Raw genomic sequence first — 12,550 nt, 5'->3', positions numbered from 1 at the left:
TAAAAATAAATAAAAGAAGGGATCAAACAGAAAAGTTTTGGGGCCCTGAGGAATTTTCCCACACATTCTCCTGACCTCTACATCCAAATTCGAGAAAGAATACATTTCCTAAAACTTGTCCTACACTTGAGACAAAGGAGAAAACTCAATATGCTTGGCTTCGAAACGTACACAACTTAAATCAGAAAATTAAAAATAACTTATCAGTAAGTAGCTCCCTGCAGTAAAATAAAGATACTCCACCTTAAAAATCTTGCATTAGATAGAAGCCAGTCTCCCTCCGCCCTTGAATTATTATTTCTGTGACTATTCTCAGAGCTACACAGCAGAGTGACGTACGGTGGCGTTCCAAAGCTTACTGATTAGACAAGTCCACTTTGGTTCCTGAATTCCAGATATGAACGACGACAAAATCAAATTTTAGCTCCTTATAAGCAAAAGCAAACACAGGGGGACGGGGGCGCTGGTGAGACAAAATTATGACAGGTATAATCCCGTTAGCCGGAAATCAAAATGTTAATTCCCTTAAGGTAAAATTCACATAATAGAACTAAGTTATGCAAAATAATTTAAAAGAACTTCTGGAACATTTTCATAGCAATGTCTACTTAAAAAAAAAAAAAACAATCAAAAAGACAGCTGAAATGAGAACACAAATATCTTCCTTTCCCACCTAAAAATTCACTCTAAGGAAGCTCACAAAGAGCGTCTGTGAGGCCAGGAAGGTGGCAGCGCTCGCTGACCAGGTGTCCCTGCGGTTTGGTGCGCCTGAGCCCCACCGTTTGCTGCAACTTCCTGCCCTGCCGGCTGCTATTCTCCCCACGCATCTGGGGAGAAATGCCACGTTTCTCTCCTGAGGTGTTAAACATTTGGGTTGCATGAGGGACAAATGGACGTTTGACACCCACGATGAACAACCATGGTGCGTGAGGCCGAACCAGCCAAGCTCACGTCCCACACCGTGTCTGAGCACACAAATGCCAGGACCGAACCAGGGATGTAAAGAACTATCTTCTTCCTTTAACACATTGCCATTGGCCCACAGGGATGTTCATAAATGAGGCTCAGTGAATGGCAGGCTCGGGAGTATGCTTTTAATAAACCCTCCAGGGTCCTCGCTCTAAAATCTTGAACGGGCTCTGCACCTTGTTCTCCCTCTGCGAACACACCAACTCGAGCCAAGGTTTGCCGCGCCTTATGAACTCACGCTGACATCAGACGGGTTATGATAGGTGCTTTCTTCTTAGGCTCAATTTATCTAAACTAAAAATTTTTATTTCAAATTTACACCCTTAAGAATTCCATTTCTAGAAAGACGTTAATTTGCCAGTTGAAATTCTCCTTCAGAAGGAAAAAAAGCTGGATTTGAGGTGGTTCTCCTGAATAGGTAATACTATATTTAGGTCACAGGTAACAGCTGCATGAGCACGCATATGCCGGTATTTGTCTTAAAAAGGAGCAACAACGTACAGACTTGTTAAAATGAGATGCTAGCAGAAATGTTTCTGTGCCTGCCTGTTGGCCACAGCAGGTGTTTTCTGGATTACCTGCAGTTAACATACAAACAGAAGACTCTATATAGGGAAGGGGTGGTCAAGTCCCTCCCCTACCCCCAGAAGTTTTCCCAGTCCTAACCCATCAGGCAGCAGATGCAGTAAACAAGCACTTGTTTGTAATGCAAATTCCAGTAGTGGAGATGCCCAAACACAAATGGTCACTCTGCTCCTAACACCCTAGATGAAAATCCATCACTGTGGATGTCAGCGACAGAAACCCTCTGTCCTGCTAAGGACAGAGTTAAAGAGCAAGAAAGCATTAGTGTGGTTAGGGGTGAAGAAGAGAGGCTGCCTTCCGGTTAAAGTGTTTTTGATCTCAGACACATTAAAAACAGCTGTTAGGTATTAAAAACCAAAGACTGCAACTCACTTTGGTCAGACCCTAAAAGAAAAATTGACATAGTCTTGTGGTTAAAACTGAAAAGCTTCTGGAATTGTGCAAACTGCAGAATATCTCAAAAAAAAAAAAAAAGTGCCTAACCTAAATACAGTCTAATATGTAACAGAATAAAGCAAAGCAGCAGATAACAGGGTAAGGTAACTGTTTCCTGACCACACCCCTTTACTCCACTCTACCACCCACCCCTGCCGACATTTATTCTGGCCACAAATCTTCCCTAAACAATGAATGACTGTTTGATTCACTGACCTCAAAATTTTAATACATATAGCAACAATAAATACCTTCCATTCTATCAAAATTTTCAAGATTAGTACACTGAGGGAGTGGGAGAAGACCATAGAGACATAAAGCAGAATGTTGGCTTTAAGAGGGAAAAGCTTAATTTTCAATATGCTTAGGGATTATTAATAAATACCAATAAAGTTTTATTATACCGACTTTTTAAGAATTATTTTGAAAGAAGTGGCTGATCACTTTAAGGAATAAATTCTACAAATACACATTAACTGTATCACAGCTGAAACGTGTAACACTCTGAGTGGTATCTTCTGTTGTTACCAAGACTAGACTTTGATTTGAAAAGATCTGTTGTTCTAAAAAGGTTTCGAACAGAAATCTTCAATTATTTATCTAAAACACATTCTCCTTCTCCTCTTCCCCACCAAAATAACAAAAAACCTGTATGGAAGAAATATCTGACATATTTGCATATTTAGTTCATCAAATATTAAATCCCCCACAACTTTTGTAACTCAGAAGCATTTATTTCAGGTGGTCTTTGACTATTAAACTATATTTGCTTTTATTAATTCATTTACCTTTTAGGTAGGGAATTCCTATGTGCCACAAGACATCTCTATCATAAAACATTTGAAAATCCCTTTGACACAAAACACAGACTACCTATTTCCCTATAGCAACCATGACGAGATCTCCAAGATTAGATCCTTAAGGTCAGTGTTCTAACTGCTATATGAAAATTAGAAAAATCTTACTCCCTTGTCTAACAGGTCAAATATCTTTTTGAGATTTGTGGGAAAATAATAAATTCTAAATCCCAGTGCCCAAAGTGATTATATTTCATGTACTTATTATTTCAACAATCGATGGCCCCGGATAATCAAGAGAACCACAAACACTCTTGTTGGAAACTAGTGATTATGAGCCATTCCTCTCTGCTGCGTCACTGATCTCGCTCCCGGGTTCTATTCACCGGGTTGTATTAACAACACTACTCTTCCCCGATGTTTGTGACTGGTTTCTTTCAGCTGGTAGAAAAGCACTGGGCAAAGACGTCAAACACCACAGGTTCTATTTTACGGTCCAGGATCTGACAGCCAGGAGGGTCGGTGAGAATGAAACTTGCGTCCCCAAGATCCATACACATGTGTTTTTCTTTGTGGGGGGGGTGATGGTGGGAGAGAAGGTGAATATATTGATGGATCAGTAAAAATCCAGCACCACTGCTGGAGGGGTGATTCTCAGACAGAACTCCACCAACAGCACAATTCATGTTCACATACCATACAAGTTACCATTTAAATGTTCTCTCCCTATATAAATGAGGTTTATAATTCCCAAGAAAACAGAACTACCTGTAACAGACCTGAAATTCTGCATAATGTCATGAGCTTGCATCATACAGTTATAATACCACTGCCCTTCTAGAACATTCAAAGTTAACTGAACCACAGGATGAAAAAAAGAACAACTTTCATTAGGGTTACCTTTAAGTGATGCTTTCTCAACAACTGACAGTAAGTAAAAGTAGCTCGTTTCCCCACCACCACCACCAAACCATCTTAAATCCAATTAGCTAATACCGTAAAATGAGGCAGTGTTTTAAAAGGCAAAGTAACATTCTGAATGTTCAGCTTCAAATGAGCTGAAGCAGTTCTGATTCTTGACAGCTTGTGGGCACTGAAAGCCATCCGGTCCTCGGTATATAGAAGATTAAATCAAGTTTTCCCTCTCATTAGCATAGAAGGCACAAGGCCCATAAAACCATGGATTTGTTGATGAAACTTCATTTGATTTTATAACTCAGGATCTGTTATTTACTAATTTTAGCCAATAAACCGAAAGCTAAAATTCCAAGTGCAAGACATCAAAGGTAGCACTAGTAGCACTACCTTGAGGTGGCCATTCCTCGTAACAGCTCCTATTTAGCAAGGACCGGTTATATATAATGAAGGCATTTCCGGTGAGTTTGAAAAGAAAAACATTCTGCCAAAATACAAACTGATTTGTATTTCTGAAAATAATCTGCAACATCAACGTGTTACTCACTGTTCTCGGGATGGGTGGAGACAGAGATCCATTGGACATGTATGGGTCGTTGTTCATGTTTGGCATCATTATGTAACCAGAGTAACTCGAGTAGGAGGGTCCCTTGCCATAGAGGCCTCCATCTGGATGCTTTCCTGGGAGAATCCAAAGAACAATCGATGACGCATTGACTTCCCTTTTATAGCACCGTATTTTTCCTCTGAGACTCTGATAGTGCTAAGACAAATCAGACCTTTCACAAAAGATTTGTTTACAAAATACTGTAACTGGATTATTACACTCTCCATTTTAGATTGACAGCATTTATTCTCTTACAGGCTTAGCAGCAAACCAAATGTTTCAAAAACATGTGGTTCAAACAGTACTTCCACTACTCCCTGATGTTTTTACAAAAATAAGTGTTACCCATCTAATTTAATTTGTTAATACTAACAAACTGGACTAAAAAATACAGATACATGAAAAAACATGCACAAATGTAAAGCTACATAATAATAATATACTGGGCCATCTATCTGCATACACACTTACATTTATACATTTGAAGTCATGCTTCTCCTTTTAAGCAAACTCAAAAATTCTACCCGTGCTTTTAGAGTTCTAGAAAATTTCTAAATTTTACTGAAGGAGAGTTGTATAGCTAGTATATAGGCAACTATTCAAAGTTATAAAGGGTTAACTCCGAGAGGCTTAATTTTATGTGCTACACTTACGTCATTCTGCCAAAGAAATCTGTGTTCGGTATAGACATACATATTTCTTATTTCTAATCTGTGTAACTACTTTATAGCTATGAAGGAAGCCTACATAGTTCTTTTCCCTTCTCCTGTTTGACATGTTGTATGCAGGGAACACTTCATTCTGCTCAGGCCAATTGTTAAGTAATTAAAGGAGAACAGAAATGCAGGCTGGTTGACAAGGAAACCCTACAGGTTACTTGATTCTTTTAACAACACAAGCAGTTTTTAAACATATATAATTTTTTAAGTTTTTAGCAAGAAACAGAAATGGAGGGAAAGTCTATCATGTTCAACAGGCAAAGTTCCTATAAAGTTTTATATTTTCGAAAATTAGATTCTGCTTTGCTGAGCCATGTTTAGCCTGTTTGTTCACTGTCTGCCTTCTTATTGTAACAAGAAATAAGAAACAGCAATTTTGCAAATGAAAATCCACCCAAAACTATTCTTGCTGGAAAATAAATGGATGTACAATATTATTCTTCATATTAATGCATGAAAAAAATATTAAAAGATCTAAGCTAATTAGAACTTAAGGTAAAAGGAAGAAAAGAAAAACCTCATTATAGACATTCCCTCTTCCCCAAAGACCCTAGAAACCAACAGAAATCCAAAGGCCCCTAACTCTTTCAGAGATAGTTTTTAAATTATGTAATACATGTTAGAGATAAGTTTCCTGGGTTTTCTTTCCCATTTTATTAAAATAGTAGGTATAGTTTCGGTCCCAGTTTCTTTAAATAACCTAAACACACTCGTATATACAAATCACATGTGTTAAGCGATTAAATTGGGAGAAGCAGCATCAGAGTCTTACCGTCATCAGGGTGTTCTCTGGCCTTGTCGTGGTAGGACTCCTGAGCCGTCTGTGCTTGCCTGGCCACCTAATTCACAAATCCCCACCCCCAAAAGAAAGAAAATCACCTTAGAGTTTGTGACGATAACGACCTAGGTGTATGTACACTGGTAACTCAGAGGAGGAGTTTTGGTGGAACACAGCTGTTCTGTTAATCTAAGGGGGATAGGGCTCAGGTTGAGTACTGGGGAGTCTTCTTCTTGTCAACATGTATTTCTGAGTGATTATTTTATCTACCCAGGACCAAAAAAAGTACAAAATAACAAAAATAGAAATCTGGGAATGATCCATACGCTGTTCTGACTGTTCATGAAAACATAGCAAGGCTACTTGGAGGCCTAATACGATAGTTGTTTATGGGGTTGATCATTTTGGTAGCCTCTTCAACCACCCTTCGCTTCAATCAGATCTGGTTGAAAGGAGGGTGAAATATCGTTTTGCAACTGAAAATCATATTTTAAACATAAACAAGCCGACCACTCAGATGCGGTCTTAAGCGAACTGCCCTGAGCACGGTCCTGCACGTCCCACTCAGGCTTACGCCGAAGCGTGGCTGGCTGAGCGCAGGTTTACACGAGAAAATTAGAACTGCTCTGTGGTTTAAAGGGAGGAAAATCTGAAAGTGGGGCTGCAGACATCTGAAAGGTAGCCCAGTTAATATCAGTTTTGGTAACCACCATCCACCCAGACTCAACCACGTGCAAATCAGTGGTATCGCCTCTTCACTGCCTTCCCTGGGTCTGCCCCAGTGCCCATCCCCGCCTCAGCAAAGCCTCACGGAGCCCCAGCACCTGAGCGCTCAGACTGGAAGGCAGAGTCCTTCACCCAGACCAGAAAGGTGTAGGGAATGTGAAGCAGGTGTCAGAATTATTTACGGGCTAAGCAAGGACAAGCAAAATGGGTAGGAAAAAAAAGAGGCTGCTCTGCAAAAAGCCCGAGTGTGTGTATCTCATTGGGTTTCTTGGACCTGTGTCCTCAGTGACCTCCTTCCCCGGGAACACACAGTCACAAATCTTTTACTGGGGGTTTGGTGCAGCCCTAGGCCCTCCCCGTCCTCCCCAAACTGGATTTAGCGGATAAAGAACAGCCTTACGTTTCCCGAACCTGGGCCCCCAGCCTTCCGCGTACTCACCCCTGCCATTAGGATGGAGAAGGTAACTCTGAGGTGTGTTCTTAAACGTTTTGTTTAAAACCCAAAATGTCCCCGCCCCCAAAACCACACGCTTTCTTTTTAGGGGCAGAAGGATGCCATTTAAGGGAAAAAAAGATATACCCTCCAAGTTTCTTTGGAGGGAAGCAGCGTCGGCGAAATCACCTGGTGTCAGGACTTCTGCACCGGATTTCCTCCGGAGGGTCGCCCAGCTGCTGAGCCCGGGTGGCCGGTGGGGTGTCGGGTGTCAGGGTCCCTTCCTCCCCGCCCCCCGTCGGAAGCTCTGGGCCCGGCCTGCACCAGCCCTCCCGCAGCCGGCTCGGGTCTTTCTCCCGCCGGCACCCACGTGTCTCTATTTACCCCGCTCAGGTTCCCGGCGCCCTCGCCCGCAGCGGGCCGCGCCATCTGATAAAGCGCTTTGCACCCCGCCCGCCCGGGGCCCGGCTGGGGCTCGCCTTCCGCCTGCATCGATTGGAGGCCTGCGCGGGGCCCAAACTAACCCCGAATACCTTTCTTGCTTTAAGCTGCGGCGGCTGGAGGGCGGTGCAGCCGGGGTGGACCCCCGGCGTGGCTCGGCTCGGCGCGCCCACGGCCCCCGCGGCCGCAGGACCGAGCCCCGCACCGCCCCCGCAGCCCGGGCCGGCCTGCCGCTCGAGGCCCTGCTCGGCGGCGGTTGGGAGCGCGCCGCCTGCCCCCGGCCCACGCCCGCCTCCCTTCCTCCCGCCGCGGGCTCCGCTCGCCCCCACCCAAGCCTCGGTGGTTTAACGCGCGTCTGCAGACATCCACCCGGAGAGACAGCGGTGCGCGCTGCGGTCCGTCCTGCGGAGGAGCTTCTCAGCGGAGTTCAGACCTACTCGCTTTAATGCACCCCCAGCCCCACCGAAAAGTCCGGGGGAGACGCGTTACGGTTAAGGGCGGCTCTTCCCGCCTGCGAACCCCGCTCTCCCCCGCTTGGAGTAAGTTTCCCTGCAGACTCCTCCAGCTCCCACCCCGACGCACACGGGGGACGCCGACCGGGGGCCCGGCCACCCTCCCCACCAACGGGGGACCTTCCCGAGACCGGTCAGCGGGGGCCGCCGGGCGCCTTCGCTCCCCGCCTGCGCCTGGCGCTTCCCCGGGGCCGGGCGGCCGCCGCTCACCTCGTGCCCGTTGCTGGCAGGGATGATTTCGGACTCGTTCACCAGCGAGGACTTGATGTCAGCTAAGTCGCCCTCCTCTTCGGGGTGACTGATCTCGGCGAAGATCTTCTCCTTCTGAGGGTCGCCCTCGTCCTTGAAGGGGATCATCTCGTCCGTGGCGCAGAGCTCCGGGTCCCCCCCGCCGCCGCCGCCTCCCCCGGAGAGCTGGGGCATCCCGGCGGCGCAGGAATCTCCGCTCGGCTGCGAGCGCCCCCGCGGCGACGGCAGGACCGAGGCGGAGGGAAGGAGAGCTGCAAGGGCGGGTGCGGGAGCAGCCGCGGCGGAGCCCGAGTCCCGGCGGCCGCCCGCGCTTTCCCGCTTCGCGGAGCCCGAGGCCTCCGGGGGCGTCTGCGCGGCGCGGCGCGCGCTAGGCTAGGCGGCCCCGGCCCGGGCGGCGGCTTCACGCCCCCCGCGTGGCCGGGGTTCGTGCGCGGAGGACGCCGGAGCGGGCGCGACTCCCAGAGGCGCGGGGAGCCCGGCGGCGCGTCTTCGCGCAAACCTCTCCACGGTAGCTGCCCCGGACGCCGACAGAGCAGTTTGTTTTCCAAGAAAAGAGAGGGGAGCGAGGCAGAAAGGCCCCGTTTGCCCGGGCGGAGGAGGTGCAAGGAGAATCAGCAGACAACGAAAGGTCCACTTCCTGAAGCACTAAAAAAAATAAAGAGCCACCCGGGCTGGAGATGTCCGTTGTAGAGCTGCTTATTTCCTTCCCTTTCGCTTCGGTTTTCCTTCTCGAGGCACATTTAATCTGCTGGAGGAGGAGGAGGAGGTGGGGGCTGGGGAGGAGGGGAAGAGAAGGAGAGTTTGCCAAGAATAAAGTTCGTGCCGGGAGCACTGGGGGTCGGCAGTGCGGGGCGCGGCGAGTCCGGGGAGTCGCGGCGGGGGCCTCGGGCCCACAAGCTGGTGCCGGCAGCCCGAGCCCTCTTTGTTCCCGGCTCGAGTTTCCCCGCCTGGCTGGCTCGCTCGCCGCGCTCCACGCCCCCGCCGGCCGCTCCGTCAAAGCCCGGAGCTGCGCCCCGGAAGGTTCGCCCGGCCGCGTGCGAGGCTCCGGCGCGTCCCGGCTCCTCGGCCCGAGCGCGCGCGGCCGGCTCCCTCCTCCGCGGCCCGGCCCGCAGGTGAGCGGCTGCGCCTCCCCGCGCTTGTGCGCCCGCGCCGGGCCGGCGCTGAGAAGCTGCCCACTTGCGTCGCTTCCCTCCCCGCCCCTCCCCCGCCCCCCGCGCTCCTCGGCCGCCCGCTGGAGGGGGCGGGGGGAGCCGGCGTGATTGAGGGCTTTTTTTTTTTTTTCTTTTTCTTTTTCTTTTCCCAGAGCCTGCGGGACGAGTCCTTTTTTTTTTTTTTCTTTTTCTTTTTCTTTTCCCAGAGCCTGCGGGACGAGTCCCAGTTTTGGGGTGTGCATGTGCGCGCGCGCGCCTGGAGGGCAGGACGCGGCGCTGCTCGTCGCCCACGGCGAGGCTCGCTTTGCGCGCGTGGAATGCACCAGAAACACCGCCGGCGTGGCTTAACTTCACAGCCAAGTATCTGCTCTCTCGTGCCCCCTCCCACCCACTGCTCTTCCCGGGCCAGTCTCTCCCCCACCTCCTTGACGCCTCCCACTCTCCCGCCCTCGCCCGGGCCCGGGAGGAAGATGAAAGGGAAGCCGCCCGCGCTGCGATCCGCAGCGCATTGATAGATGCTCCGGCAGGAGACGAGGCGGGACTCGGGGACCGAGAGAAGGGTGCGGGGGCACAGCGGTCACTGCCCAGCCAGGGACGGAGAGCAGAAGCACGGAGGACGAGGACAAGACAGCGTGGCTTTCCCGCATACAGCATCCCGCACACACGCGCGCTCTTTGCAGACAGGGACGAGGGAACACGCGCTAGAGAAAATAAAGTCTCCAGGCTTACCGAGAAAAACAGCACGAGGAAGAAGAAACTGAAGGCTGGATCTTAATGAGCGCCTTTTGAACAATCTCTCTTTCGTTGCGTCCTCGCCGCGGGATGTAGGGAGAGAGTTTTACGCTGGATCCCTTCGTGGGTTTTCGGAGAGACACGCCGCAGTGTGCGGGAACTTCGTGGAGAATGAAAAGACGACACGAGGGGGGAAAGAAGGCAAAAGAGGGACCCCGGAGAGCAAAGCCAGAAGAGGGAGGGAGGACGGGCAGTCCCTGGCTCCTTGGGCTGCGCGCTGAAAGGGACCCTTGAGGATGCAAATCCGAATACAACCTCAAAAATTCCCCAGTCTCCACAGTCTCTTTGATGCATTTTGTACAAGGACGGGAGTTTTAAGGAGATCCTTGTGAAAGTTACAGTATAAGCAAAGCTGCAGTTTGAAAAACACATCACATTTCGTCCCTTGGCTCTCAAACCCCCCAGGTTGGAAATTTAGGCAACATTATTATACCCAATACAGTGGCCATCTGTAAAACCTCACAACAGTAAACAGGAGACAGGAAGAAATGCATCTCCATCTTCTTTAAATTGAAAATAAGCAAAACCTACAGAATCAGACCTTTGGCTCTATGATATAGAAATGGGCAGGCAAAGATCCCCCTTCCTGACGGCGAGATTGCAGGCTGCTGGACGTTGTATAAGACTGTAACAATGCTATAAATGAGTACTTTAAAACGTCACCTACTGATTACTACTTGGGGATGAGAATTTACTAGGAAGCAATTTTTGAAACTTTATCATTTAAAGCGTTCGGTTGGTCCCTAGAGCATGGCAACTAGTCACGTGTAAATTCTTTGGGAGACTGGGGTAAAATGTAAGGGCTGTCAAAGGAAGCCAGGAAAAGTAAAACATTAAATCTGCTTTAGATACCTGACAATGCTATGCCTTAGAGAAGAAAAACAAAAAGAATATTCCGCTACAATGTGTAAAAAAAACCCCAATTTTTGTTTTCTGGGTGGTGGTGGTACCCAACTTCCCTTGAATTTAGACACCAGTGTGAGTGGATGTCCCAGAGAGGTGACTATGATGGCTGTGTTAGGCATTTGAACCCTCTGTTCTTAAATATGGGAAAACAAAGTCAAAAGTCCTCCCCGTAACTGTGCCAATGGGACCAATAGAAAAAGAACTGGAAAATGCAGTTTCACAAAAGCAGCCTGAATAGACGTTTCTTTTCATCGAACCTTGGGGATGGGCGGGGGGAGGCGGGAGGACACAGAATGGCCAGAGGGTAGTTTCTGGAAGCCAAGGAGAGATTAAATGACGACTCCTACATCCCCCCTATTTAAGTGTTGAAACTCACTCGGATCCATTTTCTCCTTCCTGTTAATTATCTGGACTCCCTGAGTCATTTGGAGCTCAGCTCCAGGTGTCCTGCAGATTAGGAGCTCAAGAAGACGGGAATTTTGGGAACAATTACCAGTGGGAACCGTTTGTTAGGAGGGCCCTCGAGGGTGGGTAGCTGCGTTGGGCATGTTGCTGTAACTCTGTCGGAAACATTGTTTCTAACGAAATTACCCGGCGCCTCGCTGTATGTGCCTGGCTGCTCGTCCTCGCGAGGGTGCGAGTGGTGTCGGCTGCTTGTCTTCAGCATCATTGCAAATCTTCTCGTGAGCTGCACTGGAACGTGGCTTTACTAGAAACCATGCGCCCCAATTTTTCAAAGCTTTGCTTGGGGGAAGGGTTGACATTTTCCACGTGAAGTCTGCCTCTCTTGAGGGGAAAAGGCAGGGGGACACAGGGAGGGCGAAGCGACCCCGGGAAGACGTCCCCCCCGACCCCCTTAAAGATTTGGGGTGGTGCCTGGCAGAGGCAATTCTGTCCCCGGGCGGTCTCTCCCGCTGTGAGCACGAGCAGCCGCCTCCCGCGTGCGGCGAGCGGGCTCCCGGGCCGGGATGCGGCGGGTGCGGCCGGCCCCCTCCCCGGGAGGCAGAGGCCGGTTGCTCGTGGGAACCCGGGCGAGCGGCGGGAGCGTGGCTGCTGCAGGTTCGCTCCTGCAGGATGTGGGTTTCAGGGGGCGTTTTGATGTGATTTAATTCCGACCGTGCAACCATTGCTGAGGGCTGGCTGCGCTGCTGTTGGTTTTTCCCCTCCCGGTGGCTTCGGTTGGTTTGGGTTTAGTTTGGGAGCGAACTTGTTTTCTATCAACGCTTCCTTCTGCAACGGGCGCCGTCGCCCGCGCTGCGCCTGGGGGGCCGGGGGACCGGGGGGGTGACCCGCGCCCTCCCCAGAAACCCCTCCCCCGGCGATTTTGCTGCCAAATCGAGTCTGCCACCGACAGTCCAGCGAGCCCTTCATTACAGAGACGGGGGAAGGCACCGAGCCCGCCGCAGCCCGCCCCGCCCAGGCGTCGGGCCCTCCCCTCCGTGCGGCCCGGACTCTGCCCCAGCCGCGACGTCGGCGGGGTCCCGGAGAGGCGAAGGCGGGGGCCTGCGGACGAGGGTGCTGGACGCGAGAAGCCG

General features: G+C 49.8%; 1 protein-coding gene across 5 annotated transcripts in view; it reads right to left on the bottom strand.

Annotated features, from left to right (window-relative positions):
• The window catches only part of LEF1 (lymphoid enhancer-binding factor 1), a 119,841-nt gene extending 111,501 nt beyond the window's left edge, over positions 1–8,340 (bottom strand). For 3 of the 5 annotated variants that reach the window (XM_012655121.1, XM_012655120.1, XM_012655122.1), the window contains exons 1-3: positions 8,128–8,340; positions 5,800–5,866; positions 4,249–4,382 (exon numbers count right to left, since the gene is read on the bottom strand). In XM_012655121.1, the coding sequence (XP_012510575.1) occupies positions 4,249–4,382; positions 5,800–5,866; positions 8,128–8,340 (414 nt within the window). Of the gene's footprint in view, positions 1–4,248; positions 4,383–5,799; positions 5,867–6,970; positions 7,418–8,127 lie in introns of those variants that run through there. The other 2 variants (XM_012655125.1, XM_012655123.1) reach the window with 2 other exon arrangements.
• Positions 8,341–12,550: the final 4,210 nt, after the last annotated feature.

Source organism: Propithecus coquereli, unplaced genomic scaffold (assembly GCF_000956105.1).
Source record: "Propithecus coquereli isolate 6110/MARCELLA unplaced genomic scaffold, Pcoq_1.0 Scaffold46, whole genome shotgun sequence".
In the NCBI taxonomy this organism is placed as follows: Eukaryota; Metazoa; Chordata; class Mammalia; order Primates; family Indriidae; genus Propithecus; species Propithecus coquereli.
This window is presented reverse-complemented; position numbering and strand designations above follow the sequence as displayed.